Genomic DNA, 17600 nt, shown 5'->3' with positions numbered 1-17600 from the left:
CTTCCCGGGGCTGATGGGAGTTGTAGTTCAACAACATCCGGCTCCCCTCCGCCTACGGTATGCCGAGGCGTCAAATAGCGCCAGCGGCTTCCTTCCCCCACGATTAACCATCCTTTCAACTTGTGGGCGCTTTCCTTGCTGCCTCTTTTTTCCCCCGCCTTCTTTCCCAGCATCCTCTTCGCCCGCTCTTCGCTCAAGTTCTGGTCTGTTTGTTGGCTTAACCCTTCGCGCGCCGCTGTCCCCCGCCCCCTTTATCGTACTGTGCCGCGAATTCCTTCCTTCCTTCCTTTTCCCAGCAGCCCTTGCGCCATCGCGCTTTCCCGGTTGGCCCCGCCTCCACCCTTTACTGAGGAAGACAAGAGTTGTGGGGCGGTTGGGCCGCCATTTTGTTCCTCGGAACTAGGCAGGAGCGGCACGCAGGGGGCAATTTGGTGGGCTGCCTGGCCGGCCGGCTAGCTTGCTAGGTGTGCGGGGGTTTGGGGAGGGGAAGGAGGAAAGAGGCGTGGGTCAAGTGCACACGTTAAATACCCGAGGCCGCTTCTTCCCACCCCTGTTTTAGCCTGCCATGTCTGGAGAAGCTCCCGCCGGCGACCAGGTGAGCGACCAGGGCCCTCCCGAGCTGAGCCAGTCTCACTTGGCGGGGGACTTGTTTCGAGGGCGGGGGGAATAGGGTTGGGCCTGGTAGGACGACCGAGGCCTGGAAGAGGTGAAAATGGCGATTTTCAGGGTGGTGCGGGGTCGGGCCTGTGTAACGTGCGCGCCTTTGTGCTGCGGCCTCTTCTCAGTTTTCAGCCCTGCTCCCCCAGTTCGTAGAGCCTGTTGAGTTTCAGAATTTAATATTTCCCTATCTTCCAACTCGCCCCAGTTATTTCTCCCCATTCAACTCAGTAGCTGGCTGGAACCATGACCGAAAATGCTTGTTTAGAACCCAGCCCTTTCGAGGTCCCTGTGCCCGGTAAGGGTATTTAAGATTGAGATTTATCCTAGTATTAAGGCCTTAATTTAAAGCTGATCCAGTGTGCACTTAGTCGGGAGCAAGCTCCGCTTTGTTCAGCGGCCCTTACGAGAATGTGTATAGCGTTGAGGCCTTAATGTATTTTCCCTCGTGGACTTAATTGCTCGGACGCTGAGGGGGCGTCTTCCCATTCAAATTTCCACGTGTGAGATAATAGGCGAATGCTTACAACTTTAAATTACTAGAAGGCAGGAAAGCGTTATTTAACGCACTGCGGTTTCATGAAGATAGGTTTAAAGATTTGTACAGGTTTTGTTTTAGCAAAAAACTGTTGAGTTCTATGTACCCGATTTTGTGTATTCAAAGTAAAGTGGGTGTGGATGTGCTCAAAAGTTGAATGAAACTGCTTTAAAATTTATTTTTAATAAAAGAGTTTAATATTACAGAAATATTATATTATGGTGTGCTTTGTGAAAGACACTACTTTTGTGTGTGGGGGGTATCTTTAAGGTTATAATTGTATCCAAGGTAGACATATACTGAAGGCACTAGCCAGAATCCAAACATCACATGCACTGAAGTTGTGAGGCCAGTTTGTGTTTCTTAAAACAGAAGCCGCCTCCCAACTGTGTGGCAAATTACTGTTGAGGTTAGAAACATACGATATAAAACAAATAGAACACAGCTTTTCAAGTGAAGGAGGTTCCACAAGCCCTTTGGCTTATTTTTATTTATTTGGTATTCACATTAAATTTGCAGATCACAAAACAAACATAACTCTGCTTTTAAAGTTAGGATTGCAGTTAATAATTCCTTCAATACATTTTAAATAACATATGCCACTGGTTTCTGTGGAACCAAGTGGATGCCAAGGATTGCTTCCTGTTGGATTTATTTCTGGTGATCAGATATAAAAGTTTTGTATGTGCATATGGATAGTCCTTCCTGAATGCTTCCTTTTTTGTCAGCTGGGGAAAAACTAAATCTTTCTCCACCAACTATTCTGCCTGTGAAATTTTGCTTATGTTCCTTCTTGTTAGTAGTGCTCTTTGGTTGGGTTTGGGTACATCAAGGTATCGTAATATTGGACATGGCAGGCTAAATTTCACTAGTCTAGTCTCCTATAGGAGGAAGTAAATTATTTTGGCAGAGTGCATGAAACCAGGATGGTAGATGGTACTATAGTTTGCTTTGCTTCTGCGAAGGTGACAGAGTTTCTGGAGAGGCATACCTGCTCTTATATAATACAAACATAAGAAGAACCCTCCTTCTGTTACTTGAAAGTCCATTGCATTTCCCACAGAACATACTGCCTCCAAACTGGAAGGATCCCTGGTTTTCACTTACTGTTGCAACAAATAAAAACAAATCCAAGTATCTTTGGATGCAGTAGTCTGGATGAAGGATTGTTAAAGGGGGGGGATTATCTTTTAAGCCATCTGAACCTCATTTTATCCAACCTGCTGCCTCAGTAGTACAAGCTGAGAAGTGAAGCTGGAGACATGGCTTAGACTGCTGCAGCCTGGATAACAGAAGGAGCTATGTTGGGATGTCTTCCTGTTGTGCAGTTATTTATTCCAGCCACAGTTTTTTTATTTTTTTTATTTTTTTCACTAGCATGGGAGGGGTAGGCCTCGTGATTAAGCAGGGGCAGGAGTGAAGTTGAGTATAACTTGAACATTCTTAAAACCATTCAAGGAATAAATGTGTGCAAATATTGGAGCACACTGTTGCTTTTGCTTTAAGAGACAGAAGTTGCCAACCAAAGTGTTGGAAGACAATTTCAAATCTTGTTGAAGTTCTTTTCTGTAGAGCAGAGCTTTCCAAACTTTGCACATTGGTGACACACTTTTTAAACATGCATCATTTTGCAACACAGTAATTCAATTTTACTAGCAAACCAGAGGTTAAACTAATCCCTTATAAGAATATTCACATAACACACCTACACACTGCAGCCGACACACGTAATTTTTTGTGACAGTTTGGAAAGCTCTGCTGTAAAAATACAGGCAACTGTTTAAAATCCCTGGTCATAGTATCACAGGCTTGGGAAACTGAAGTGAAACGGTAGTTGCTAGCAATACCTTTACATGGAAAAGGATTCCAAATGTCTTGGTTGTATTTCAGTTTAGGAAGAAAAAAGTTAAGAATAATTATATGAAGATGCATGTCCTACTGAGTCCAGTGGAACTTCCTTGCTAATAAATGTGCAAATGATTTTAGTTGCTGCAGAATTTATAATAAAAAGGAGAACTTATCAGGCTATCTGTCTCAGAACTTGCATGAGTGTGGAATCTGCTTAATATAAACATAAACACTACAGTTTTGTCTAATCCAAAGCAATGTTCACCAGCCAAAAACTGTTCGTGTATGTTGGATAGCATGTTTGCTACATAGGCCTCAGGCTCATAATCTCCATCGTAGGTCTGCCATAAATCAGTGCAATAAGGCAAACATGCACTGGTGTTCCAGCATTGGTATTCTTAGCACTATATGTGGTTTCACATATCACTCTGGGTTGAACGGACCATTGAAATGAAAGTTCTCTATCTAGGCTAGAATTTGGACAGGTGTCCTTCCCAACCATCTATGGGCTCACATCAAGGGGCATGGCTCCTGACCTCAGACTCAATTCAGTCAGAGTGGATCACTCATGGGAATGCATGGGAGTTTGGGATGCATTCTAAAGTACAGTTCATGTAAGGCAGTGGCAATAGCCCAACAGACCTCAATGTTAATTGAGTTTGCATCTGACTATTGTCTGAATCCTCTGCAATGTGTATAGGTTCCTTGACAGACAATAAATGAGGAAAGACTTAGGTGAAGATTGCCACTCTGTAACCGAGTGGTTTTCAAACTTTTTAATATGGTCCCGTAGGCAAGTGGAAGGAGTATTAGTATACATCACACTTTATCAGTGCTCTGCTCTCCTCCCTGCTTATGACCAGTTCAACAGTACAACATCAGAGGAAAGAAGGAAGACGGTAAATGGCTCATTCACTGGTTTTCACTGCCATCAAATAAATGTTGTTAATTGATCTTACAGCAAAGCACAGTCATTTTTTACCTCATTCCCACATAAATTTTAAGAATGGTAACACTCGACATAATTTTTGTCACCTGGCTGGGTTTAACATTTTGCATTTTCATCAGCTGTAATACATTTATGACTTGTTTAAAACTCAATTCTTGAGCCTGTGTTTGAATACTATCCGTTCTCTCAACCCAGCAGCAACAGTTAACCAGTCAAGGAAGGTTTCATAATGTGCTTAGTTAAGGTAGATTAATGTAAGAACATGCTATGTGTACCATTTCCTTATTGTGTTGTTCCAGACAGCTAATTTCATCAGTCCCAGTATGTGCTGCTCCCATTTCTAAGGAAATGGAGAATTGTATAAAATATCTGAAGCTCAGAAATTACACAAGAGGTTTTATGACTGCATCTTTTTGTTAATTGTATAACTGTCCCTTCTCTACCATATCTTGAATCAGTTGGTTCATTGAAGCTTCATATTTCAAACACACCCACTTCTACTTCTCACATATTCCCCAGTTTGGAAAATGTCTGTGCGTGCATCATTGGTTGCTTAACCTTGTTCTATTTTACTACAGTGTTCATTAACTAGGACAGTAGACAGGGAGCTGTCTTTCTTGACTGAGAAGAAAGACCAATAGTGAATGTCCAAGTAGTTTTGCTGTCCTGTAGAATGAATACAAGGGCAGTCCTCCAGCCACACATGTATTGCAATGGGAGGCAGCAATGTGCAGCTGAGATTGAGAACTCATATCTGTTGATCGCTTTCTTAGGCTTGGAAGGGCAGATAGAGATTTGTTCTTTCATAATAAGAAGTAGCTTACTGCACCTCTTTCAGTGAGATTCTTTTGCTTCATGCTATTCACACTTAAATTATCATAGGGTTGATTGATTTAAATTGTAAAAAAGACCAATTTAAATCATAGATGTAAATTGTTTCTCATTTTTGGTATTCATATATTCATAACTAAAGAACTGAAAAAAATGCAAACTGAAATAGTGGGAGGCATAATAGAGATACAATAGCATGTAGTGGATGATTAAGTTGGGATTCATTATGACAACTCTTGAATTCTAGTACACATAACAACTTGCTATACTGGGTCCATTAGGAAATCCACAGTTATAAATATACAGTACTTTTAATAGAATACAACACTATTAATCTGTTGTTGTTATTATTATATATCTATCCTCAGTGGACCCCTCCCAGTGCTTTATCTTTTATTCATTTTTAAGGACCTTGAATTTTGTTTTTGATAGTTGGTCATGATTCAGTTTTCAGAGTAAGTGTAGACATATGGGTGTTAAATCAAATTTCTTTTTAGGCAGGTTATTATTTTTTTACGCCGCATGTTACAAATAAAGTTTAATTAGAATTATTTTAACCACCCTGCACTGTTCAGCTCCACATATCACATGCCTCTCCCCATGAAGTTTGTCATGCCTGTCATCTTTTTTTCTTTCTTACTACAAATCTGAAAATGAAATGCAGGTTCCCTAGTCAGAGAGTGCTGTAATAAGCATTGCATGTTAGATCATGCATTTTCATTTGTAGCCCGTAGGCATGTGAATATAGGAGAGGCCCTGCTTTTAGTCCCACCCTTGATGTTACTACCACTTTCTGTAACAGCTGTATGGTGTCTGTTTGTAGAGGAATTTCAGTGTGAAAGTACCTGATTTTGTGGCTCTGCACAATTGGGATACCCACACAATTATCAGATTACTGTAACGTACTCTAGGTTGGACTGGAAATGGTTTGAAAGTTGTAACTGGTTCAGACCATTCCTGCCACAGTTTTGACTAGTTCAGCCAAGTAGAACAAAGTAACGCCAGCCTGCACTGGCTGCCTATATGCCACCAAGCCCTATTCAAGGTGGTTGTGTTATTTGTTCTGGATGGCAGCTAGTGTTGTGCCAATAGACCTCTGCTCAGACAACAGGACTTCACTTTCCATTGCTGTTCTGTTCAGCCACAGACAGCATTGGGTAACAAACCTTTCCCTTCAACTTGAAGGTTCCCAAGGCAGCTGCAACATTTCATCCTACCTTGGCTGCAAGATCTACTGGAGATGCCCTTGCTATTCCATGTAGACTCCTTTGGGAGAGGGCCTTTAGAATGAATGCCCTGCCACAAAATTGCAATTGACACCAACTCTGCTTTGTTTTAGATGCTAATTAATACTTTTTCATCCAGGGCTTTGTTAGTGAAGGTGAGTTTAGCGGTGTATTGTGGCAGGAACAGATAAAGTATTACATGCTGTAAATCTAAATTTATTGTTATTTTGTTTAACTTAATGGTTGTCACTGCATGTGTTAGGGATATAATAATAGTTAACAATATAATAAATCTAATTAATAAATGGATACTGTTAGAAATCTTAGCCATAGGACTGTTTGAGCTTATGTGAATGAGTCCATATTGATTTTTTGTAGCTGAGTCTCATAAGCTCAGTACATTGTGACATTGGGATTCTGTTTTATGCCAAAGTTGCATTTACCTTCATTACCTCTGCTGAAGTCAAGTCAGACTGGTTGTTGTAGTAGTTACTATTTTGCAAAGATACCTTTATATAGAATGAGATAAACCATGCAAAAAAATAGATACACTGTACATTAACCACTGTACACTGTACATTAACTAACCACTGTACATTAACCTGGCGTTCTCTGGTCCATGGGGTCACGAAGAGTCGGACACGACTAAACGACTAAACAACAACAACATTAACCACTCATGAATTACATGCGCAAACAACGTAGACCCCATATTTTTGCAGAAATCAATAAATTTAATAAACTGATTATTTCAAGTTTAAGGGTGGGGGTGTTAATTATTATTATTATTATTTTAGTAAAGTATTAAGTCCCGTTCATGGATTTCTCTACCTGTTTGAATGCTCTACCTATTCGAACATCCTGGTATAATGGTCTGCTGAATAAAAGCTAAAAGCCAGAGGACTAAGTCATGACACAGTCCTGCAAACCAACTATGCTCATACTTACATTATTCTTCTTAGTAGTTTTGCTCATTTGAACCCTTTTGCTTTGAATGGAATGGAATGTGAAAAAGTAGGAGTTGGGAGAAGGCAAGAAGAGCCTGCTAGATTAAGCCAATGGCAGCCCATGATTCTTTTGCTCTCATCTTTTGAGAAAAGGTACTGCCATGTTTTGTAATCCTGGAGACACAGCCTTGTGTTGATTTTATTGCCTTTGAGCAGCTCTTTGTATTTTAGGCAAATAATAATGATGATGGGAAACTGTCAACTACCTCATAGATACTGGCCTGCAAGACTGCAGTCCTCTAATACACAATGTAAGATAAATAGGCTCAACTAGAATGTTAGTTTTTCATTCTTGTTGTGTAGCTCAGCCTTAAGGTTATACTGCAACCACAGTTGCTAGCATTCTTGAGTGTTGCCAAATCTTAGCGCTACTTGATGTATCAGTATACTGCACCCTTTCCAAAGTTAGATTCAACTCAGTCTTTAACTATCACTATTAGTTTTTCAAAATTCCATATATAGCTAGACAACTATAAATATGCAAAGGTTTGGAGTCTTCCCAAATGACTGAACCTGGCACTTACATACACACTGTGTAACAGCTAGTGTAGACAAACTCTTTTACTTGCTTAATATTTTAGATTATAAAATAAAATACTAATTTCAAAAAATATCTAGGCATATGAAGAAGGAAGCTTTCTCATTTGTTTAATATGGGTTGCTTGTGTGTAGTATCTGAAGTGTTGCATTTTTATTTTTATTTTTTTAGTTACACAATAATGGGCTGCATTCTTTAAAAGAACGGGGAGTTATTACTACAACTAATAAGTCCCGTGTCTTCAAACTTACCTTCTGTCATAGCTTATTCAGAAGATCCTAGATTCATGGGATTGGGAGGAAGTCCAGTCCAGTCACCTTACGCAAGCTCTTTGAAATCAGAATTTATTTATTTATTTGATGATAATTTGTTACTTTATTTATAAGAAGAGCACTCTTAAATCTTTGGAATCCAGTGTCAGGGTGAAAATCTATTGTTATCCTAAATTATTTTGAGGCTATAGAAGGAATTACTGTACCATTAAGAGAGTACTGCCAGGCAGCAAGATGGGCAACAGCTTTATGTAAAGCAGAAAATAATAAAATAGTGTAGAATTGCAGATATTTCATTTAAATTGTATTTTTATTTGTCTTCTTCCTCCTTTCCTCCTCAGTTTGCATTGTAGACCAACAGTTTAAAAAGTTTCTCTCAAAGACTAGAAACTTGTTAAAATAATTTTTAACTAGTGATACTCTGTTTTTGTTGTTGTTCGGGAGAAGGGAAGGAGCTATTCAAATGTTTTGTATTCCAAGACTGAATCAAACATGCATGTATTATTCTTGGTACTAATGCAGAAGACTGTTGATGCCTATTACAATAACCTTCAATTTACTCTGTTATTTTAAACCTAACATTTTGAGCCATTTTTTTACATTGCAATGGAGAGCTTTTCTGTGGACTTGATGTGTGATTCTTGTGCATACGCATAAAAGTACTACTATGGAAAAACTTGTAGGCTGGCATATATTAATCTAATGATTGCTATGGATATGTGAACATTGATGATATAGCTAGCAGATGGCATTGATTTTATTAACATATTTATATACCCTTTTAACCAACTACTTTGTGTTTTCTAGGCTGCTGAATATGTCCCAGAAAAAGTAAAGAAAGCTGAAAAGAAACTAGAAGAGAATCCATATGACCTTGACGCTTGGAGCATTCTCATTCGAGAGGCACAGGTTTAGTGACATAGGATTACATTTCCTTATCAATGGGTCCACTCACAGTGATTGGTTCTGAAGTAAATGTCAATACATTTTTACATTATAAATATTGTAAATATTTATTGGTTTTCAATTTTTAGAATCAACCTATAGACAAAGCACGGAAGACCTATGAACGCCTTGTTGCCCAGTTCCCAAGTTCTGGCAGATTCTGGAAACTGTACATTGAAGCTGAGGTTAATATTTTCATTTTCTTTCTTAAACATATAATAGGAATTTAAGTTGGCACTGAAACATAACTTGTTAGGCACATACACAAACTCAGGTAAAGGAGGGATTGAGCATTTCTTAATTCTGTATAACAGGTGAAAGGGGGTAATTAAAATTATTTCTAAATATTTGGGTCTCTCTTTGATCTGATGATTGTTGCATTATGGACTTGCAACAACATTAAAACCGTTTCAATGGTATTGGAGTGCTTTAGCCTTTTATTTACTTGTCGTGTCAATTTATTGCCTCCTGTGTCATTTATTTAGAGCTCCTTTTCCCCCATAAAAATTAACAAATGGCTTTGTGATTTGTTGGGCTCTAACATTTTTATTATTATTCCTAGGCTGTTTCAGTTTTTGAAATGTTTGCTAGAGGGGGGTTGGAAATGTATATTTTTATTTGAAAATCACTGAATGCGGTAAAACATAAATGTGAATTATGCAAGTCACATTTTCAAGTACCTAACAAAATATTTCATAACCAAAATGAATAAGCTTTTTATCCTGCTCTGTTAAAAGTGCAAAGGATGAGCTGAAATTATAGATAGCATGCATTCTCAGAAAAACATCTTCATAATAATACTTTATATAAATATGACTTTCCCTGGCATGTGGAGATGGATGTCATAGGTTTTTAACTATAATAACTATAGTATTTATGTTAAATTAGAGTAAACTTAACTCTTTATCTAAAATGGTAAGTAAAATAAGTTGTAAAATAAGGTGTTGTATGCGGCATATAATATTAGCAAGAGAGTCTCAAGTATATAACTATTGTAAGACTGCACAGACTATATGCAGTTGAATGTTAAGTGTGTTAAATGTTGAGAGATTAGTCTCTCAGAACAGACCTTAAGCACCCTCTCTGCTAATGCAGGTTCTCAAATGTAAGGCAGCCTTTTTAGAGATGTATTCTCTACACCCTGCCAGCAGCATGTCCTGATCCATACCAGAGGCAGTGGGGATATTGATCATCCATACTGATGATTAGCTTCTCTTTTTATCTGTGCTGATTTATCCACAGGTAGTATCTGACATGTTTGTTCCACAAATGAAAGGAGCGTTCATGGAAAGATCTGTGCCATGAATGCTACTCTTGTTTATTCTGTTAACAGAGCAAAAACATTGAATGCCACCCTATTTTTCTTGTTTTTATGTGATGTGCTTGGTCATAGCTTTAGGCTGTGGACTGTCCCAGTTCTTCTACTTGTCTTCAGAAGGCTTGAAGAGCTGTTGGTTTAAGAACCCTTGAACCCTGGATTTAAAACTTCATTATAATAGTACACTTGCCTGTGTGCATCCAGTAGGCAATATTGTCCTTTCTTAGTGGCCAGTACTCACACATTGTAAACTGTTAGACATAACTGTGAAGGGCAAAAGTAGATAGGGATCCCATGCATTGTTAAAGTCTTAATCTTCAGTAATACTATTATAATTTCTTCTGGAATCTTGGAACATTCCTGCCCTCTCATCTCCCTGCACACTCCCTGCTCATTTTGTAAATTTGTTTTGACGTGTTGTGGGACAACCCCTCCCATCCACCCACCCCGGAACATTATTAGGAGTAGGCAAGGAGAGGACAAGGTAGTGAAGTTTTATTGTGCACCTAAAAGTCCTTGCACTGGCAGAACTATTTACAGTGGTGCCTCGCAAGACGAAAATAATCCGTTCTGTGATTCTCTTCATCTAGCGTTTTTTTCGTCTTGCGAAGCAAGCCCATTGACGGATTAGCGGATTAGCGCTTTTAGCGGCTTATCGGATCAGCTGATAAGCAGCTTAGCTGCTTAGAAAAAGGGGGGGAGGAAAAAACCCCCGCAGGAACTCGCAAGACATTTTCGTCTTGCGAAGCAAGCCCATAGGAAATTCGTTTTGCGAAGCACCTCCAAAACGGAAAACTCTTTCGTCTAGCGAGTTTTCCGTCTTGCGAGGCATTCGTCTTGCGGGGCACCACTGTAGTTGGATACTGCCCAACATTGGCAACCCTAGTTGTAGATAATAGTTTATGGTAGAATAAGCTGGAACATTCACCTTTAGTATTTGGACAATATCCAGGATCCAATGGCCTGATTGAACTACCAGGGCCTATTAGCGAAAATCTGCATAGGGACGTCTGCTAGCAACTCAAAACTTTAACCCTCTCCTTCCCCAACGTGCCACACAACCCCCTTCAAATTGGCTTGGGGGTGTGTGAAAGATGCCCCGCCTCTGAATAGCAGACGGGAGGAGAAAAGAGATTGTTTCCTTGGGGAAGAAAAATGCTTCTACTGATAGAATGTTTTAAAATGCACAGCATTGAATTCCTTCCAGTGTGCCATCACTGTCTTCATATGCATTTCAGCTCTCTCCTTCCAACCCCCTGTGACCCCCCCAAATCTCCCTTCAGTGGGCTGAATGCCTTTTAAAAGCAACACCCATGAGCAATGAGATGGGTAATTTGTATCAGAAAATGTTTAGTTTCCCTAGAGAGCATACTTGTTTTACTTGTATTTAGTAAATAAAGCTAAAACCTTTGAAACTCCCATGCTTCCTTAATATTATATTTGTAATTGGTACATTTTTACTAATGAACCCACAAAACAAAAAATTCCGTCCCATATCACTTCCCATGAGACTTGGGAGACTGGCAATGGAAAAGAAGACAGGACATTTTTTCATTCTTGGGCCCCTTTGGATGCTCAACCCATGGATGCATGTCAGACCAAAGGTACACCCAATAATAATAAAATGTATATTCTGTCTTTTCTTCAGAGGGGAACTGGCTAGAAAGTACTCACTATGTTTGTACTTGAAAATAGGATTTATAAGCTGTTGGTTTACATAGTGGATTTTGACTTTACAAGTATTTTGTATGTCCCCAGTTTTCTTGAGCCATTAGTGCCGGCCTCCATATGAATTAAGGTTGTGGAAATCTTCTTTTGACTCCCATGCCTATGACTACAGAAGCATTGTCCAAGCCACTAAAGCATTGTCTTGTCCACTCACTCATAAGCATATAATTACAGAGAAAAATGATAGTTAAGTCTGACAAACTTCTTATCCACAAATATTACCTTGCCCTGGTCCTTTTTTCTGCCGTAGAATTATAATGGGTTACATGTTAATGAATTAGTATTTTAAAAGAAGTAATGGAATTTGTCAAATTTAGTTCATATGCAGATTGTAAATATCTTTAAATTTTAAGACTATAAGAAATATTGTGTGTCTTATTCTGCTGATTTCGCGCCTCTAACTCCTATACTGTTACTATCTTTCTGTTTATAGTCTTAAACACATTGTGTGACAGTAAGCCTTACTGCTTTTAATGAATCCTTTAAAAATGTCCTTAATCAGTTTTAATTTGAAAAACCCATAGGATATTTTTATTTCAGTACTTTCCAGGCAAAAATCAGCAGATTTCTTGAGATACCTTTTGGCCCAATTACTTCGCTAGTCACATTAAAAATGGTGATACCCAACAGTATGCAATTGACTTAATGCAGTAGGATATATCCTTCCTCTCCTCCACCTCAGGAGTGCTCCCCCACCCCCTTGTTGACCTCCACATCTACTCCAGAGGGTTAGTATTCCCATTGCATAAGTGGAAGTTGTTTCCACTGGTGAATGGTTCTTGCTGGATGTCACCATGTAAAGGACTGAATTTTGGGCACATTGTTTTCTGCTGTGCCAGTGACACTAGAAGGATTATGTTAAAAATTATGTGATGTGTCAATTCCGAAATGAAAAATACACTCTGGGCTTATTTAGTCCTACCTGTGTCACTCAGTGGTTATAAGTTGTATTAGGATGTAGGTAGGAAACAGGCACTGTCTTCGTCCCCTAAAGCTTTATATTACTACTCGTAGTATCATTTACTGTTGGAAAAATTGCTTTTAATATTCTGATTTTCTAACATTATGAAAAGAAATAATTAATTTCTTGTAAGTCAACTCCAAAACTTTGCACACAAACAAAATTTTTGTTTGTCATTCTGCCTTTGTCTTGTCAGGAAATAGGTACATGGCATTCCCTTTTCTGTCACTACTGCTTGATAGAGTTCTTCCTATGTGTATTTAACAGATTTTGCATCTATGAAAAGTTGTGTGTGTGAGTTGAGGAGTGATGATGTATTTGATTGGGAAGGAACATGAATATTGGGCTGTGCCAATCTCCGTCCAATTAAAAATTGGTTGTTTGACACCAAGGTAGTTAAAATGTGTTCCTGCATAACCAGGGATAGTTTGTGCCAGCTTGAAGGTAGATAGAGACTATAACTTTCAAGGCTACTGCTATGGGACAAATGAGATGGGAACATCTAGCTCCATCTATGTCTATTGTCCATGAAGCAGCATCGGCTAGGTATAGAGAGAATCCAGGACAGAGCTAGGCCATGGAAGATTCCTCTTCTTCCATCTTATCCCGTTTTGCCTGGATTGTGTCCCAGCAATGCTTACCTCGGTGCATTACCTGTTGCCTGGCAATCCTTTGCTTCTAAAATGTAGTAAGGTGTTTGTATTGCTCCTATACTCATTCAAACGTAAGAGTCTTTACTTCCACCTCTTCATCCAGAAAATACCCTTCCTTACAGTCTTTTTGTTGCCATATTTTATTCTCTTGCCACATCATCTTGCACATCATAGTGCAAGGTACAGATGCATTTTTATTGCAGCCTTATTTATCTTCATCCCATGTTTGATCATCCTTCTTTGTGGTTTCTTAACATTCACTCACCTGGATTCTGCATCTCCACAGAGCGAGGCATAATACTGTATTGGTTAGCTGATCAGTGTTCAGGATACTGTGTCAGGGAGTAGATTGGAGGAAATAGAACAGGAGCCCAGATTATTCATCTGGTCTTTCTCAGTAGTGAGCATGTGGATGGTGCTGGGCTAGAAGACAGAATAAGTTTTGAATGCTAGCGAATCTGAAAATTTGAGCGTCAGCTCTTATGACAGTGCCATGCATATGGATACAATTATGCAGTAACATGCTTTTATAACGTACAAAGTTGTACAGAGGCTTAGCTATGGAAAAAGTTATGGCACAAGGATGGTGATACAATTTAACTTGAGAATATCTAACATGAACAGCTAAGTGAACATGATAAAAATTAATGATTGCTGCCAAATTCTACAAATAGTACTATGCCACAGCTAAAGAAACACAGAATCTTGGTGAATCCTCATGGCACATACCGATGACTAGATCTGAGCTTTCTCTTCTTACCTCTTCTGATATCCTGGGCCATTTTTGGTAAGTTTAATTAAACAGCTTCCCATCCAATAGCTATACTGTTACCTACCTCACAGGGTTGTTGTGAGGCTTAATTAAATGTTTTAGGTCCAATAATAGTGTGGAAATGTTACAAAGTACTATTCTAGGAATGTACTACACAAGGGACGACAACAACAACATAAATTGACAAAATATATCCCTTTGATTTAATTTTCTGGAACGAGCAGTTGAGTGGCAAAGGCTACAATTCTAAACACACCTACTAGATAAATTTGTTTTCTGCTATGTGAATGAACTGTAGTAAGCCTTCTAAAGCCATAAGGAAGAGATTTGCCCTGAAATTTGGCTGCTTAGTTTAAACAAAGGATAGCAACCCTGCGGGCCTACAGATGTTATGCTAAATTTGCATCATCCCGGAAGGTTGGCCATGTTGGCTGTGGCTGTTGACAGTTGGATGCTGCAACACCTGGAGGGCCACATATTCCCCACCCCTAGCTTACGCAAACCACATTGTGCTAGATTTTGATCTTGTGGAGAACTGTAGTTAAAAGTGGAAGTTTCAGGTATCCTTGCAGCCATGAAGGAAAGAGAGCAGGGAATTCCTTGATCTGTTAACATAGTGGGGAACTATGGCTTCTGTTAACTCGGCCTGAGAGACTTCCTTCCAAATAAACAGAATTCAGTCGTGTGTTAAAGTTTAACAATTTTGATACTTAGAACTTCATGTTATCAAACACCATAAATAAAATAATAGAAAATAGGGAATTTACATTTTCATTCTCGAATAATGTCCCACACCACTGCAGTTTGTATTTTTAAAAAATCTAGCTTCATAATAATATGCTTGAGTGTTCCAGTATAGTACAGTTGTAGATAACTAAGAAGGAAGTTTTACTTAGGCATTTTAATCCTATTGCTGTAGCTGTATACAGGACCCAGAATGAGTTACAAATTATCAAATAATAAGCAACTTAGAATAAAAGCAAAAAAAGGAGCTAAGCCCAAAACCCTAAACGAATTTTAAAAAATGTCTAAAAACATTCCTCAAGTCAAAACACATAGTTTTTTATGTGTACTACACAACATTCATTAAAAACAACTTTAATACATTATTATACATTCAAAGAAGGGGATGGGGAAGGAAAGTGGAAACATGGGCTTCAACATGACCCACTGGGCTGTGTACTTCATGCAGACAATTCCATATACGAGTCCAAAATTTTGACAGTTGCCTGTTGAAGGTCACTTTTTCACACACTGAAAGAATTGAGAAAACAGACTATTTATAATTAAAATTCAATGATCTCTCCACCACTGCCCAGCCCCCCACAACAAAACAAAACCAGCCGGGATAAAGAGGTTTCCACACTTTTCCTTAAAAACATGTCAGGAAAGCTGCTCAGTGTTAAGAAGCAGACTGTAGACTACGAAGGCTTATGAGGGAACAAATTATCAGGGTCTTGTTTTCACATTGAAGTGGGATCATTGAGCTGCTTTTCATTAAACTAACGCTAAACAAGCATTAAGTAACAATGCAGTGTGTAATCCCCCCTCCAATTTGTCAAAGATTCATAAACAAAGCTCTTCTTAGGCTCCAAAAACTTAATATAAAATTTGATATGAAAATCGGCGCTTTTCTTTTTAAAAACTAGTATTGGAAATTTGAATTTCCATTATATTTGAGAGTGTAACTCTAACTAACGTGTTGGCTTTGTTGCACTTTAGCATAGACTAAGAAGGATTTTTTCAAAAGGTATAGAGGCTACAGAAAATGTAGGATTTCAGGATTATAAATCTTTTTCTTATAGGATTTTTAAATCTATTTTGATACAAACATTCTGAGAGACATATTTAGAAATATATGGTTGAAAATATAATTGTTTGAGAATGTGCTTGGAGTTCTTTAATGTGAAATACCTACATATTACTAAAATTTCCTCTGAAATTAATCTGATGCTATTGCTACAGTTATGTAATACCCTACTACGGTAATTTTTTACAAAGTTGCATGTGGTTTTCTGTAAAGCAATTGTTTATACTAGACTTTGAAACACCTCATGAATCTCGTACCTTTTTAAGAAATGTACTTGTATACTGCTCCTTACCTGTTAATAAATATTAATTTCTATATGCTTGTTGTAGCTTTGCATCAGAAATCAGATGCAATTGTGTCTGTGATTTTTGGCCCATCATTTATTGTAGTACAAGTGTAACAGTCAATGGAATTACCAGCAACTTAAACACAGAAGATGTTACTTTCTTGCCTTTGAAACACACTACATAGCTGGGATTTCCCACGTATGTCATGAGTTTATATAATAAGCAATTCCAATAACCTGGTATACAAGGCAAAAAGAAGTTAGGATTTGAAATACGAGCTTTCTAGTATAGTGGCTGTACATAGTTTTTAAAAAGCGTCATTCTTTCTCTTATGTGTGCTCACATACACTTGTATTTCCCCCCTAAATATTAGATTTTTGTAGGTAATGCAAGAGACTTATTCCTAAAGTCATTCGGGAACATTGGACATAAACAAGGCAAAACAATTATTTTCAATTATTTTTGGAGTACAGAATCATATTGAGTGACATCCAACCCCAGCTTGGGTCAGGAAGGCGCTCTTCATCTCTCCTCCCTGCAGGCCTTAGTGTGCTTCCAAAATCTGCTCTGGAAGTTTGGGAGACCCTCTGGAGCAGATGTTTTTGGGAGTAATGGGCAGTTGCAGGAAGGTGGAAAGGGAAGCAAACAGGCTGACACAATAAGATGTCACATATAATTCTTCTGGGTATCACCCATGGTAGAATTATTTTCACCAAGTACAAGAATGGCATGGTTTCCTTTTTGCTTATCATGGCTTATCATTTTGTTTCTTTTGTTTTGTCAACTGTTGAATAACAAAAAGTTTTCAGATGTCAAAGAAAAAGCAAATTAAAAACTTACGATACAATAAAATAAAATTAGAAGCTTCTCCCCGGCCCCCTTCTCTAGGTATTTAAACTTGGAACAAAAATACTTGCAGAGGGGTCATATGATTTGCTAAAGGAGGCTGCTATTCACTTTCTTCTTCCTGAGCTATTTCAGAAGCCTAAGGCTGTTATTGAAGAACGTAGCTGCTAAATGTAATGTAAAATGTAATGTAAGCATGCTTGTGTGTGTCTCCATACAGTCTGCAAAGCACACTAAGGCTTATTTTCAGAATTTATGGTATTAAGTACACAATCTTAGTTCAGGAGCCTGCATTCTGTGTCATGTGTTAAATAACTAGAAAATATTTGGGAGGGGGTCAAGTTCTTTGGCTGCAGAAATGCAAAAAGTTCTATTTGCTATACGCAGTATTGTGTACTTTATACCCTGCATGTA

At 38.5% G+C, this 17600-nt stretch overlaps 1 protein-coding gene and 1 long non-coding RNA gene across 2 annotated transcripts in view; one reads left to right on the top strand and one right to left on the bottom strand.

The window, feature by feature from the left end:
• Nucleotides 1–282: 282 nt before the first annotated feature.
• Nucleotides 283–17600, top strand: part of CSTF3 (cleavage stimulation factor subunit 3) — a 58637-nt gene continuing 41319 nt past the window's right edge. Inside the window, exons 1-3 of the mRNA XM_081198326.1 lie at nt 283–595; nt 8674–8775; nt 8901–8996. Of these exons, the coding sequence (XP_081054452.1) occupies nt 566–595; nt 8674–8775; nt 8901–8996 (228 nt within the window). The 5' untranslated portion in view covers nt 283–565. The remainder of the gene's footprint in view (nt 596–8673; nt 8776–8900; nt 8997–17600) is intronic.
• Nucleotides 10371–11881, bottom strand: LOC308589548. Its single transcript, XR_014009376.1, has 2 exons — nt 10978–11881; nt 10371–10659 (listed from the first exon to the last, which is right to left on the bottom strand). It is a non-coding gene; the product is annotated as an uncharacterized lncRNA (long non-coding RNA).

This window comes from Podarcis bocagei, assembly GCF_964188305.1.
Source record: "Podarcis bocagei genome assembly, chromosome: 1".
Taxonomy (NCBI): domain Eukaryota; kingdom Metazoa; phylum Chordata; class Lepidosauria; order Squamata; family Lacertidae; genus Podarcis; species Podarcis bocagei.
Note: the sequence above shows the minus strand (reverse complement) of the source record. Positions and strands in the feature narration are given on the sequence as shown.